This window comes from Nesoenas mayeri, assembly GCF_963082525.1.
Source record: "Nesoenas mayeri genome assembly, chromosome: 1".
NCBI lineage: Eukaryota > Metazoa > Chordata > Aves > Columbiformes > Columbidae > Nesoenas > Nesoenas mayeri.
This window is the reverse complement of record NC_137541.1, coordinates 6,987,498-7,001,187: the sequence shown is the minus strand read 5'-3', so window position 1 is coordinate 7,001,187 and position 13,690 is coordinate 6,987,498. Positions and strand designations below refer to the sequence as shown.

The 13,690-nt window shown below is 39.6% G+C and overlaps 1 protein-coding gene across 13 annotated transcripts in view; it reads right to left on the bottom strand.

The window, feature by feature from the left end:
* Window positions 1-13,690, bottom strand: part of CELF2 (CUGBP Elav-like family member 2) — a gene marked incomplete at both ends in the record, with an annotated part of 370,914 nt that overhangs the window by 52,244 nt on the left and 304,980 nt on the right. For all 13 annotated transcript variants that reach the window (XM_080352320.1, XM_080352319.1, XM_080352310.1 and 10 more), the window contains 2 exons: window positions 1,136-1,215; window positions 11,663-11,797. In XM_080352320.1, coding sequence (XP_080208446.1) covers window positions 1,136-1,215; window positions 11,663-11,797 — 215 coding nt within the window. The remainder of the gene's footprint in view (window positions 1-1,135; window positions 1,216-11,662; window positions 11,798-13,690) is intronic.

Genomic DNA, 13,690 nt, shown 5'->3' with positions numbered 1-13,690 from the left:
TGGTCTCCCCACTTGGCTCGTTACACAAAGCAGCTCAACGACATGACGCAATAATGATTGTTTAGCACCCAGCATGCTTTGGGAGACTAGAGCATTGCAAAGAAAAATCACTGAGGAAGAAAAAATAATAATAATAATAATAATAAAAAAAATTGAAAGGTCCTGATGGAAAAAGAAAGAAAAATAAAAGAAACAAGTGCACAAAACATCAATGCCACCTCTGAGAAAAATCATCACTACACAAAGATACAGTGTACATAATACAGTTTAACATGCACTCTCCAATGATAAGCTAGAAGATCCAGAGTAAGTAAAGACTTCATACTTGTGCGGTTTTTTGTGCAAAATTCTGAAAGACCATGACAAAAATCACAGACTGAAAAAAGGTTTGAGATTGTCAGACAAGCCGTGGCATTCGATAACCACTCCAATGAACTCATCGTTAGCCTGCAGCTGTATTCACATTAAGTGAGCAGATTTAAAGGTTTGTGTTGCTCGTCGTGATAAAATACGAGGCCGTAAAGGCAGTTTGGGAGGAAATAAAGAGCGTTGCTTGTGAGAGGCCGGCCACAACACTGCTCTGTAGGAATTGCCACACTTTGATATGCTCTGTCATCATTAGCATTTTTATTGGCTACATGAAGAAGGAGAAATTATATTAACTTAAAGGAGATTCTATTTGCAAAAAAACACATGCACTAGTAACTCAGTGTGGCCAGGTTAAATCTCTCGAGCTTTTTTCTCAGAGCAGCGAAAACCTCAACACTTAGAAATCTATTTAAAAGGAGCTAAGATATTTCTTTGGATGTGTGTGTGTTTTAAAATTCAAGGTAATTTACTCATTGGATGCATTCTGAGTATAACTTAGGAGTGGTATTCACAGCCTTTTTATTTTCTGCTGAATGCCACTGGAAACAGGATCCAGAGCCGTGTTTGGATACCACACAGCAACCTCACTGTGCGCTTTCCGGTCATTAAGAAAAATAAGGTTCATAAAGAGAGGTAGAGTGAGTCAGTAAAAAGTTTAAATCTGTGATTGTCATGTGTCTGATCTGGTCCAGGAGAGCATGGCTTTACCATTCGCAATCATTTGCACAAAGAAAACAAAGAAAGGGCAAATGATACAGTACTGTACCTCCATGGTCTGAGACTGGTGCATGGCTTTGATTGCATTCTGTGCCATTGCCCTTGTAGAAAATGTGACAAACGCACAGCCTGTGGGAACAAGGGGACAGGGAGCAGGAAAGACAAAAAACAACAAGACAAAAGGGTTGGACGCTTGTTAAACCAACACAGTCTACGAGAACGGCCACAAGACGACACTGTTCTCAGTAGTACATAAAAATAAACAACTTCTCTAGTTTATTTATCGACAGTGCTGACTTGCTAATCTGACCATAGATGAAAGAAAAAAATTAGGTGGGAATGGGTGAGGAGAAAGGTGTTTTTTCTTTTTTTTTTTTTTTTCCTTTTTTCCTTTATTTTTTTGCCACAGGGTTTGAAATAAGTAAGGCTTTTATGTAGTCTTTGGATTGCATACTTTAGTCTATTCATGCCATGCATTAACAATTACTTGCTATGGCTTTGTGCAGGTAAATTGTGGATAGTGAATAAGTGACTGGCAGCCCTGGCAGCTGGGAATTTAAAGGAGTCCATAAAGTCACGTATTTTTGTGATGCACCAAGAACAACCATACAAATAAAGATGAGAAAAACTCCACCGTGTACCCTCTGACTGAGTGTGAAAAGACTCAGACAAAATTCAATAATGCACGTGGAATCTCAACATTTAAGAAAATAACATATTAAAATAAAAATCTTAGTGATTTTTGTTTCTCCGAGTCCCAGGTATAAGTACAGTTCTTCGATCTAGGAAAGCTACTACCAGTTTGAGCAATTCTGAAGCCATGTGCATGAATAACCAAAAAAAATCACTTTTCTCCCTCCTCAGCCTTTTAAATCATAATGAAAAGCCAATAGGCTAATGCCTGTACTATTTTTCCACCCTTTTACTATTGTCAGTCATACCTACACTGGGCATGGTACAGGTCAACTTTTTCAGTGCATGACTCACTGCCCTTTTGACTAATAAAAACATTGCTTTCTGAGGTTTACATTTTATTCTTCATGCACCCTTGGGCATCTTAAAGAAAAAGACTGTGAAATTAATGCAGATTCAGGCTGATTTTGTAATAATACCATGGCACACTAAAAGCTTAGCTAAAGCAACACGGACTTATTTCACTTGTGATCTCTAATGACTTTAAAAGTGCATTGATTTTCAGCTCCCTTAGCCTTGCACAGTTTGAACTTAGGTTTCAGAGAATAATTTAGTGTTCCACTCAATTTCCTCAAAACATTATTATTATTACTACTTAAAAGATTTCCAAATGAAGCAAATCTAAGCACTGAGAGGCTGAAGCATATTGTCATTTTAAAGCTAATGCATGAAAGCTACATTCTGGCATCAAAAATACAATATTGTTGCCCCTGTGGCCAATGGGCAAAATAAACCATTTTGCAATCCAACAAGCAACAGATTGTTTGCTTTATGTAAATTATTTTGAGGCATAAAATACTTTTTCTTTTTTGCTCTGTGTGTACCTGGTAAGATTATCAAGTCAAGACTGTATTCACATTTTAATCAAACAACAGTAAGAGAAAGCAATGCCTGATCATTACCCAAAAGCACTACATCTAGTCATGAAAATAAAGTCAATGCATTTTTGCATCATGCAGTATTTTTTTTTCTCTTTAAAGTAAAGGCCCTTGATGCAGGAAAACCTAAGCTGGCTTATGTACCTTGGACTGATAAGCGAGCATCATAAACCTGAATTATTTTACACAAGCTTCATGGCAGTATTGTGACTCTTTACATATTTCTCAGGTAATATAACAGCTGGTGATGTCTTACTCCTGTTTAGCCACACTACATGTTGCTGGACTATTCTTATTCAGCAACAAATTTCTGTCAAAGCAAATGATGTAACAAACCAACTTTCTGTACAGCAACCTAGGCAAAATGTGCAGTAGACAGGTGAATAAACAACAGTACCTTTGCTAGATTCCATATTGCTGCTGTGCACTAAAATTAAAGAGGCCCAAATTTACCATCAAAGTAATCTCTCTTTAAAACTTTTATTATCATTAACAGAGGAAATAACACCAAGGGTTTTCATTTCTCATTTTGCAATTTCAGTGGGGGATAAGCACAAATAGAGATGTACTGGAGGGCAGGCAAGAAACCCCATACAGAGCCTTGAATAATATTGTTTATAATGGTCAAGAAACTGCTTCATTCACTTGTTTCGCTCTCATTATCCAGGAGTGTGTACCATAGTGACAATTACTGAATAGAGGTTTAGAATGCATAAGAAGCATGCAAAATGTCAACAAAAATCAATAAGACACAGTTTATGCATTTATCACAATTTCTACCCAGCAGTACTGCTGTAAGTAACTTACTGAGAGATGTTGCAATTAGCAGGTCTCAAAAGAAATGTGTGAATCAGCAGAGAAATAAAGCTGTGCTTCTCTCAAGATAAAGCAGACTTTCTCTTCCCTCCCTTAAGCTTTTCCTCTTTTTAACCACAAAGCTCAGCTGTTGGGGACTTTCAGCGTCCAGCGCTACCGCAAAACCTCCCTCCTCATTCCTCAGCCCAAATCCATTTGCTTGGATCCTGTTGCCTTTGTCGTGGAGTGAAAAGACCTTCGTAGCAGATCTCTGTAAAATGCCATATAGCAAGCTACCAATTTAAAAGAAACTTGTTCTCCAGGCAAGAGGAATGCCTGATGCAGCTTGAATATGAGCATTTGGAAACAGCATTCCATGCAGAAGATGGGACAGCATTTTAATTACAGTTTGCCAGCCAGAGGCTACAAGGTTAGGTCCCCTTGTTATCTCCAGCCGGCAGGCCATTTCCCACCAATGGACAGTGACCATTTGCACAGTAAACACCCAGTTTGTCTCAATAACCATGGTAAAAATTCAGTAGACAAACTTATTTCTAAATTATTTGATAACCTAGACATTCAGTTGTTACCATCGAGCACCCCAATTAAATGCTAGCTAATTTAACCACCTTTCCAGACGTTGCTACATGTATTCACATTCAAGGATTATTTTTTCAGCTACCAAACCTGAACACTCACACACAAAATTTGTATATTTATTATGTGTGCACATACATTTTATTACGTGTGAAATATTGCATCCTATATATTTATTGTCTGTGAACCATGGGATCCTTTCCTTCATGACTAGACTGCCACACTGGAGGGGAGCTAAGCTTATATCACAGGATTCAATCCAATTAACTCAATCATTGAACTCTCACCTCTAATTTAGGTATTCAGAAAAACTGTTCTTCCGAGATGCTTGTGTTCTCTGCCACAGCCAATGGCAGTGCCTTTAATTTTGCTATATGGTGTACATATGTATTTTAGGAGGATGGTTGTGTTTGGCACCTTGAATTTAATCAGAGGTTGGTGTCCAAGCACACTGGATTTCACTTAAGCTAGAAGAGCTCTGCCTGGACCTGTACTCTTGCCGCAGTGGTTTCTGAGGGGCTGGGAAACCCTTTTTCAGCATATTCTCACTCTCTGTATCGCATGGATCCAGGTGGTCTTTTGGGAACACACTGTCAGCTTCAGGGCAGTAAATCACAATTATAAGAGGACAAGACTAATCAGATTTCATGCCTCGTGGTGCAAGGAAACAAGAAAGATATCCATGGCCTCTTACCCCATCCTATGAAACATTGCATTGATTGCAGTGCTGTGGGCTGAGGTCTTCTGGACCAACAGCTACAAGCAAAGTATTTCTCTTCTGCCACACTGAATCCTGATACTTTAATTACTCCCTTCTTACTGGGTCTGTGGAGCTCCGCAGCAGAGAAAACATGGACATGGGGAATATTTTTATATCTAATGCCTTGAAATTACTTCGGATTGTACCACCAGCTACCTAACCACACACAAAATACCCTTTTGTAAATACAGCCAACCTGCAAGTCACCTTGCAATTATTTATCACCTCTGGTTTCAAGATGTCAGGGATCACCAACAGAAACAAAAAATGAGGTAGGAAGGAAGTCTAAACCTTTTAGTTCCTTCTCCAAGGCTGCCTTTTTACCCCCTACACCAGATAAATGATTGACTGGGGAAAGGCTTCTCAAAGTAATTTCCTCTTGCAGGCAGAATCAGGGGAAGCACCCAGCCCTGCCACAGAGGAGATATTGGAGCACATTATTACATTTGCCATCTCAGCTGAGAGAACATCTAAACTCGCAGGGCTGGTGCTTACTCCCCTCCTATCCCAAACTGAAACAAAATTTTGAAGAGGTTGCAAAATTAGAAAAGCTTCCTCCTTGAACTGTGTTGCCCCAAACCTAGGGCTCACTGCTTGAGCAACTGGATTATTTAAAATATTTAAAAAAGCTCAGCACTGCCCCATTTCAGTTCCTGCTTCACTCGATTCTTCTCATCTCAGGCTTTCATGGACTGTTTTTAAACATTCAGTCAGCAGTTCACGCACAGGCTAACATAATATCAGTATATGTAAGCTGTAAGTGAAGTAGAACATTTTTAAGTATGGAGGTAAGGGGTCTGATTTTATACCTACAGGAGAAACCTGCCACACAAAACTACTGTGGTCTACCAGAGGTTTTAAAGCGCCTGAACCCTTAGTGAAGCCAAAGGGAGATAGATGCAAAACACCTAGTATTTTTGAATCAGGCCTAGGGTTAAAAATGGAAGTTTAAAAACCATGGCTTTAAAGTTCTGGAAATGAAAGAAAGGCAGATGCAACCAATTTAAAAAAAACCAAACAACATATATATATGTAGTGACCCCTCTGACACAGAAGAAGGCTCAAGGTATTTTCAAAGCCATCCAAGCAATTGCACTACTACGTATGGAGGCTGCGCAGCTGGTGGTGTAATGGTTGAGCTACAGCTTCCTGGTTCAACATAAACAAGGTTTTTCTTCGCTTTTTGTGAAGAAACAATAGTGAAAAGCTGCCAAAATACTCCTGCAAGAAGTATTTTGGATCCTCTGAGATGAAAGCCTCTACTTAAAGGAAAAGATAAGGCTCAAATAAAAAGCTATGGAAATTGAGGCGTGATAAAAATAAGCTCTAATTGTGCTAAAATATTTCTAGCTGAGATTGCAAAGTAGACTTTCTCTTTTCTACACTGTGCTAATAGAGCAGTCTGAAGGAAAGACCAGCCTGGGAAACAGCCTTCTAATGAAGACATCACACAAAAATCTGTCTTAGCGGTTAAAATACATTTCAGCTACAAATTAAGACATCAAATTGATTATTGTGCAAGCATTTGGTCATTAAAAATATTGCTTAAGACACACAGTGGCAGATCGTAGACCAGGTCCAACAACCTAGCCTAAAGTAAAATGTTGACAAAGTCACAGTGAATCTCCTTAGTTTATACATACCAGGCACATGAAGGTAAGAAGAGGCAAGTCCTGTAAACGTGCCTCATCTCTTTGGCTTTACTGACTTCTCTTGACTATTGATCAGATGACAGATTCTAGATTTTAGATTCCATGGCTCCCTTGAAGCATTTCTAATTGGACAATCAATTAACCGTCCTGCAAAGTGCAGACTTGAGTGGCTACCAAAGACCACTTTCTCTAACAGTGCCTCGATGACGCTCTTGTTGGAATAAAAACTCTTGCAAATGATTTAATTTCAGACTTTCCTCTGTGCAGGGATTGTTGTGAAGATGCAGTAATGGAGACCTGAGATGTAGAGTTACTGACCAAAGGCCAGCAGAGAGACTGGTCACTTGTATTAAACGTGTTTGTTTTTTCCCCAGCTTCAGTAGAGCTTCAGTAAGGGAAAAAAAGAAAATTAAATGCGCCATAATGATTGGAAAAAATGAAAAATGTTACCATCTTACAGCAAAATAAAGAAGGCAAGGAGGTGTTTCTAGAGAGCAATTAAAAACACCGCACTTCTACCGTCCTAATTTGCCATCACTTACTGACACACAAGTCACAATGTTGGCCCCTAATCCAGGCTGTTCTCATGACTGGCACTTCATGTTACTTTAGCTCAGAAAAGAGAAGTAAATATTCTTAACTAAAAACAAACAGGCATAAAACCTCCTCACCTACCCTTCACTGCAATTAATTATGATGCAAACACTAATTTTCTTTTACTCGTTCATTGACTCCTGAATCTAAAAGTTACGAATGGATTTTCATGAAATTAAATTGCCTGACCGTGGTATAACTCTCCATGACATTTCTAACCTGCTCCTAAAGCAAAGAAAGGAAAAAAAAGTCCCTGTAATCAATGTCGGTAGAAAGGTTTACTTGTCCCATGTGCCTCCTGATGTTTTGTTAAAAAATCATACAATTAGGAGCCTAGAAGATGTAGGAATACACATTTCAAGCTTTTACACAATTTTCATGGTATATCCAACTGTCTGTACATATTATTAGCAGGTTTTTTTCAGTCCATGCTATTAAGCCAGTTGACTTCTTTCTGGTATCTGTTATATAAATCTGCACTTAGCAATACAGCAGAATAATTTGCTGTGTGGTGCTCCTGTGATAAGGATAAGAGGATTTTTTAAAATCATCATTATGGATAGTAATAATTCCTGGAGTGATACAGGGATATTGATCCACTGATCCAAAAAAAAAAAAAAGGCATTTTACAAAGGTAGAGGAGCATAGCTATCCTTATTTTAAGGAAGGGGATAAAAGAGATGATGAGAGACCCACTCATCTGTGGTCAATACAGCACATCAGTGGCACAGTTACAAATCAAAATTAGGTATTTCTGACTATTTTTGTACACTCTGGCTATGGACGTCTGTGTTGGTATCTGTGGTCATGTAGCCATTACATAGAGCCAGGAGTCAGGAGGTCTGAAACTTTCCTTAAGCCGTTTACAATAAGCGATTTAAAATCTTAATCATCTGAGGCAGTTCGCTTCTGCTTTTTCATGATAATGAAGCTTAGCACATGATATCACAATCATGAATTTTTGTAAAGCATACTTAGCTCTTCAGAAAAACTGCTGGATTAAACAACCCTGCAGGCTGAATCCTTCTCTTTGAATAATGAATATAGTACAGGCAGTGGCAAGCTTCTTTAGATAGTCCCATGAACCCTTCTAAAGTGAGGGCCAGCCTCCACGTCTGCTGAGTCCCTGGTTTCTTTATCTCTACAGCCAACAGGGTATTTTTATTTTTTAATACTTTTCACAGCTAGGAATTACTCTCTGCCAGCCAATAATTTCACAGGGACTATCCCAGAGCCTTCGGAAGGCCTTTTGGTTGCTCACTATTTCTTCTAGCTGGCCAGAATATAGCAAGTTACAGATATAAACAACAATGCAGGAATGAATAATAGCAGGGGGAAAAAAAAAGTCAAGGAAATAAAAAAATCTTAGTTTCTTTAAAGTATGCTGCTGCACCACTGGAGCTTTTTGTCATTATTTTAGACTAGTTTTACAGGTGAATTTCAAACAGCTGACAATAGGAATTTGGAGTGGAAATGCTGATAGTCCATTATCAGTAGTGACAGCAATGGGTGTGACTTTATTAAAGTTCTGTTAACTCTTGGCTAGCAACCGCAACAGAAACACCCAGTTCAATCTCTCTCCCTCTCTCTATTTATCTTAGCACCTATATCACACTCATCACAAAGTGTTTTGCTTCTCCCTGGTGCCACAGGAGGGGATTTCGCCTTGGAGTGGGAGCCATGGGGTGCTCTACACCCTGCCCATGGGCTGACAGCAGACTCCTACTATACTAGCGGTGCGGTTGCTGTTGTAGTGTAGACATGGCCTAAAAGTCAACTGAAAGCTTTTTAATCTTTATTAAGGAAAACAAAAAAGGCAGCACAAACCAAAACTGTTCTATTGAGCAGTGTAACCTTGCAGCTATCTGCTGGTAATAAAGATTGTTTGCCTGAACTCTTCAAGAAAGCTCGAAAGTTGGCATAAATACCAATGAATACACTTCTCAAGTTCTTTTTGCCCGAGATCCCATGATGTGCACTTGTTATGCAATTGAAAAGAGATGCCAAACAGAGTTTATTGGGCCATATTTCCAGCTCACTGCTGTGAGCACTGCGAGTTCCCGAAGGCTCTGGCATGGCGAGGACAGTGTTTTCCTAAGACAGTGACTATTTTTCATTCACTCCTCTGTGTCTGGGAGGGAAGAACATCCAGACGGGTGCTGGGAAAACAAATACTGTTTGTGGTGAAGGGAACTCACATCTTGGAAATGGCAACATGAATTAAAGCTTGATAAGTATTGGAACTCATTACAAACATTTAACTGTATAAATTCTCCCTTTCGCTTTAGTGAAGCAGCTTTTCACCCTGTGCTTTTTCAGTCAAGCTCTATCCACCTTAAATCTCCCTTAGCCCTTTTCATTTCAACTGCAATACCAACCATTTTCCCAACACTTTGCCTTCTCTCATGGAGTGGTGGTTTTGTGAAGCTGATAAACATCTGCCTGAAAACCTGGTTGGCACAGCTGAACTCATTTTCAAGTGTGAACACGGGTGTGTAGAAAGCAATTCAAGTTTAACAAGGCATGATGCATGAGGGCATGATAGAATATCACTCGTGATTGTGACCGAAATAAACCCAAGTGGCAGAAAGGATACAGCTCTGCTACAGCCACTGGTGTGTGACCTACCTGGGCTGAGATCTTCAGGCTCCAGGAGGAGAGAGCAGCACATTAACTTTGCGGCTCTGCTGGCTGGCACTGCCCTGTGTGGTACCTTGGGGACAGGGCTTAAAAATCTCAGCTTCTGATTATCGTGAGATCGCTATTTACAGCATAACAAAACTACCCCACCACCTTTACCTACCCTATTGGATTTCATAATTATCTTTTCTATGCTTACACTACGCCCAATGTCTGTTGAATAAAAGCAAGTATACAGTGGGATTTCTATGGATCTCGGGAAAGATCCATTTACTTGTTGAGTGATGCTGAGGAATCAATTAAATCCTTTTGGGGCTCAAAACATCTGATGCCCAGATCTTGTTATTTCAGCAGTTGCTTATCTCCTTTCCCACTTGTATCTTCCGTCACCCCTACCCTGTGCTACTTACTAAGTGAAATAAGTGAAAATCTGTAATATTTGTTTTGCTGCAATGTTGAGTCTAGACAGATAATGACAGCACTCAACTCCATCAGCTAACATTCATTGCTGAACTGCAGGAACCAACCTCAGAGCTTTCCCTTAGTCTTCTCAAGGCAAAAGCCACGATCTCCTTGCCTGAAGGGACCACTGCAGCCCAGCCCCAAAAGTTTTAGAGCTGCAGACTAAGGAGGCATAAATGTGATTTTCTTGGGATTCCCTATTTATTGTCAGATTGTCTTTCAACAAGTCTTTATTATTCAGATCTAGTATAGTAACTGCTTTCAAGCAGCGCCATGAAATGGAATACCTGTGACTTGCACTGCTGAAATGTATAGGCATTTTAAAGAAGATGGGGTGCACACAAAACAGAAAAAATCCCATGTACAAATTATTGCATAAAATACTGCAGATCCTGTAGTCTACTGGAAACAAGCAGATCCAAAAGTAAAGAAAAAAATATATATCTATATCTAAATGCAAAATGGCTACTATTATTTTTTCTGTGCCTTTTGAAAATGTAATAAAATGCATAAACTGTGCTTTCTATGTATTTTTTTTTTCTATAGAAGCAGAAGTGATGTTTTCACAGCTCCACACTTAAAATTACTGCTCATGCGGTTAAATGGCCGTGGCTACTACCACAGCATCCTTCCCCACTGACAGACGGGAGTAACATTATTTTCCATTCCACTCAGCACCACCTGGCTCTGACTTTTTGAGAAAGTTTACGCTCTGAGAAGCATTTCAGGTCCATATACCATGGAGTTAATCTGCAGCCTGGGTCATCAACATACATTTATTTTTCTTCAATACATTTTCAGAGGGCCCTTACCCAAAAGGCACTTTTGCACTCAAAAGGGATCACTGGCTATTGAAGTCTGTGCTGCACTTCATCTCCAAAGTTCAGCTCAGCCGCTTGACCACTCTCGATGGTGTTGCTTAACACTCTGCCCTGGTTTTTGGGTTGTGATAGAGGCACAAGATTTAAAAGCTCTTTTTGCAAAGTTTTGTCCAGGCAAACATCGCAGGTTCAAGCTAACCTCTTTGTTTCTGAGTTACAGCAGACCTCTGTTTTGCATATAGCTGTAGAAAACACAGGAATGGAGAAGATAGTGCTACAATGTGGGCCAGTTCCCGTGACCCTATATGCCTTCAAGCACTCGTTTACAGTCCTTTTTATTTGTTTTTGGCCTTGTGCTACAAAGCAGAAATGGGGTCAAGGAAGGACCTTTGATTTTGCGAGAGCAGAAAACTGAGGGTGTTTTCTCAGGGTGCAAAGGAACCTTTCCAGCTGACAAACTGGGCGATAACACAAGTTAATATGTTGGCGCCGAGACCTTTCTGACACTGGAAATAAGAGGTGATAATTTCAGTCACTGTGAAAAGTTCATGTGGATACCTTCATCACGTGGGACGTATTACAGCGTAACCTCTAGCTGCAGACAGCGGCTATGCCTACCTTGGCTGTGACATATAGCTCCCAATTAGCACTTAAGGAAAGAGACTTTACAGACTGCACACTCACCTCTGCTCAGCCCGTCCGGTCCCCGAAGGATTCGGCATTCTTCTATCTGGCCAAACGGAGAAAACATCACCCTGATATCATTCTCATTACACTTCTTCGAAACCATTCCTATGAACAATTTTCTGTCTTCCACAGCTAGAAGATAAAAATAATGAATGAGCAAAGGCCATTTCATCTTTTTCCTGTGATCAATGCTTCATTACCACATCAAACCAAGCTCCAGTCATGTGAGTCTGGCTCTGTAACTGAAGACAAGTCCTAAGGCAAACACTTTATACTTACAACCTCCCTTCCCCCCCTTCCTCTCCCACCCCAAATGTCTCGTTTTTCTTTTTCTCTCTCCTTTTTCTAGTGGTGCTTGCTGTTTATATAACATATTAATTGGCTGCCTTAGTCATTCTGCATATGCTTCCCCATCACAGTGGACGAGAAGAAAAGCATCCTCTAAGAGAGACTTTTAAAGATATTTGTGCATAGATTTTAATTCCGATAAATTCCCTCACCTGCCTAATGTATAAAAGAAATCATGACAGGGCTGAGGGTGAAGAAGGGATTGTGCACGTAATGATATGAGCTCATGAAAAATATTCCCGAGAAATGTTTTGAGAGAGCGGCTCCTATCTGAGCTTGCAATTTCAACCAACTTAATGCGTGGCACTCGACAGGCAGATATGTAACGACTGCTTTGGAAAAAGAATGCGTTACATTTTCCTGCTTTTCTTTCCAGACTGCCACAGCCCCCTCCCCTCCAAGAGGACACAAGGCATCTTCCAGGGCATCACTTTAACAAGGAGGCTGCATAATGCTTTCCCAGAGCCAAACCTTTTGATTCGTAATGATGCTGAGTTTGCAAAAAACCATGAAAAAGGTGCTTTACCTGAATTACTGGAAGAATATTTCCTGCCTGCATTGTCACCCAAATCGGCAAAAGCTACACTACTGCAGCAAGATACATGCAGTTCTGTTAGTCAAACTCAAATTTACAGGTCTAAAGCTGTTGACCCTTGTCAGAAATGAAAAAAATAATCAAAACTTGATTTACCCTGGAAAGACTTAAAAAATGTGAACGCACCCTCCCATCTATATTAAACCAAAAATCTAAGTGCTTATTATACAGCATATACACCAGTGCTTTCTTCTTCTCTGGAAATGGCATGTAAATCCAATTCACTGTTAATGAGCAGACTGTCAGAGTTTGTGGGGAAGCAAAGAGAGAAGGAAAGCTTTACTCCAGAGAGTCTGCAGTGAACTTACTTATTTCTATTATTGTGCAAATTATTTTTGTAATGAAGTATTTTCATTTCTGGGCTTACGAAAAAAAAATAAAATCTTCCCTTGCTCCCCAACTCTTTCTCCTGTATTAGTACAAGTTTGTCAAATGGAATAAATTGCAGCTGAGGAAGAAGAAACTGTGTCTATTTTCATAGGATTTTATTTGTGTTATGCTTCAACACTTTAAGTGCATTTAATCATTTCAACAATAAAAAGGGAAGGTTCATGTTTATCAATCATGAGAGGTGTTTGAAGTAATTTTTCCTTTAGAATTGCTGACTTTAAGAAGTATTTGGAGCTTTTATACAAGCAAGCACCAAGACAGTGCATTTTTCAGAATCTAAAACAGAGACAAGCCCCTGCAATCCCAGCTTCTCACTCTACAAGCCTACAAGAAAACTGGTGTGAATTTAACACCCAGGAGAAGTTTTCCTCAGCAGACATTCCTCAAAACTCATTTTTTCCATTCACACTTTATACTGAAGAGGTTCCACATGCAGGTTAACCCTCCAGAAAGGGTTAACAAATGATGAATGCATGGGATGAGCTGGTTATATGCAGATCAGGAGCTGAATATGCGGGACCGCAAATAAGACTAGCAAGTTGGGATTTATATATATATAATATGTGTATATATATATTTGTGTCTTACGATTAAATTTTACATCTGATTTGTAATATATATTTGGTCTTGATGCTGCTAATAGTTATTTTAAGGATGGTAAAGCTGAATCGCCTTGCTGACAGCCACAGGGA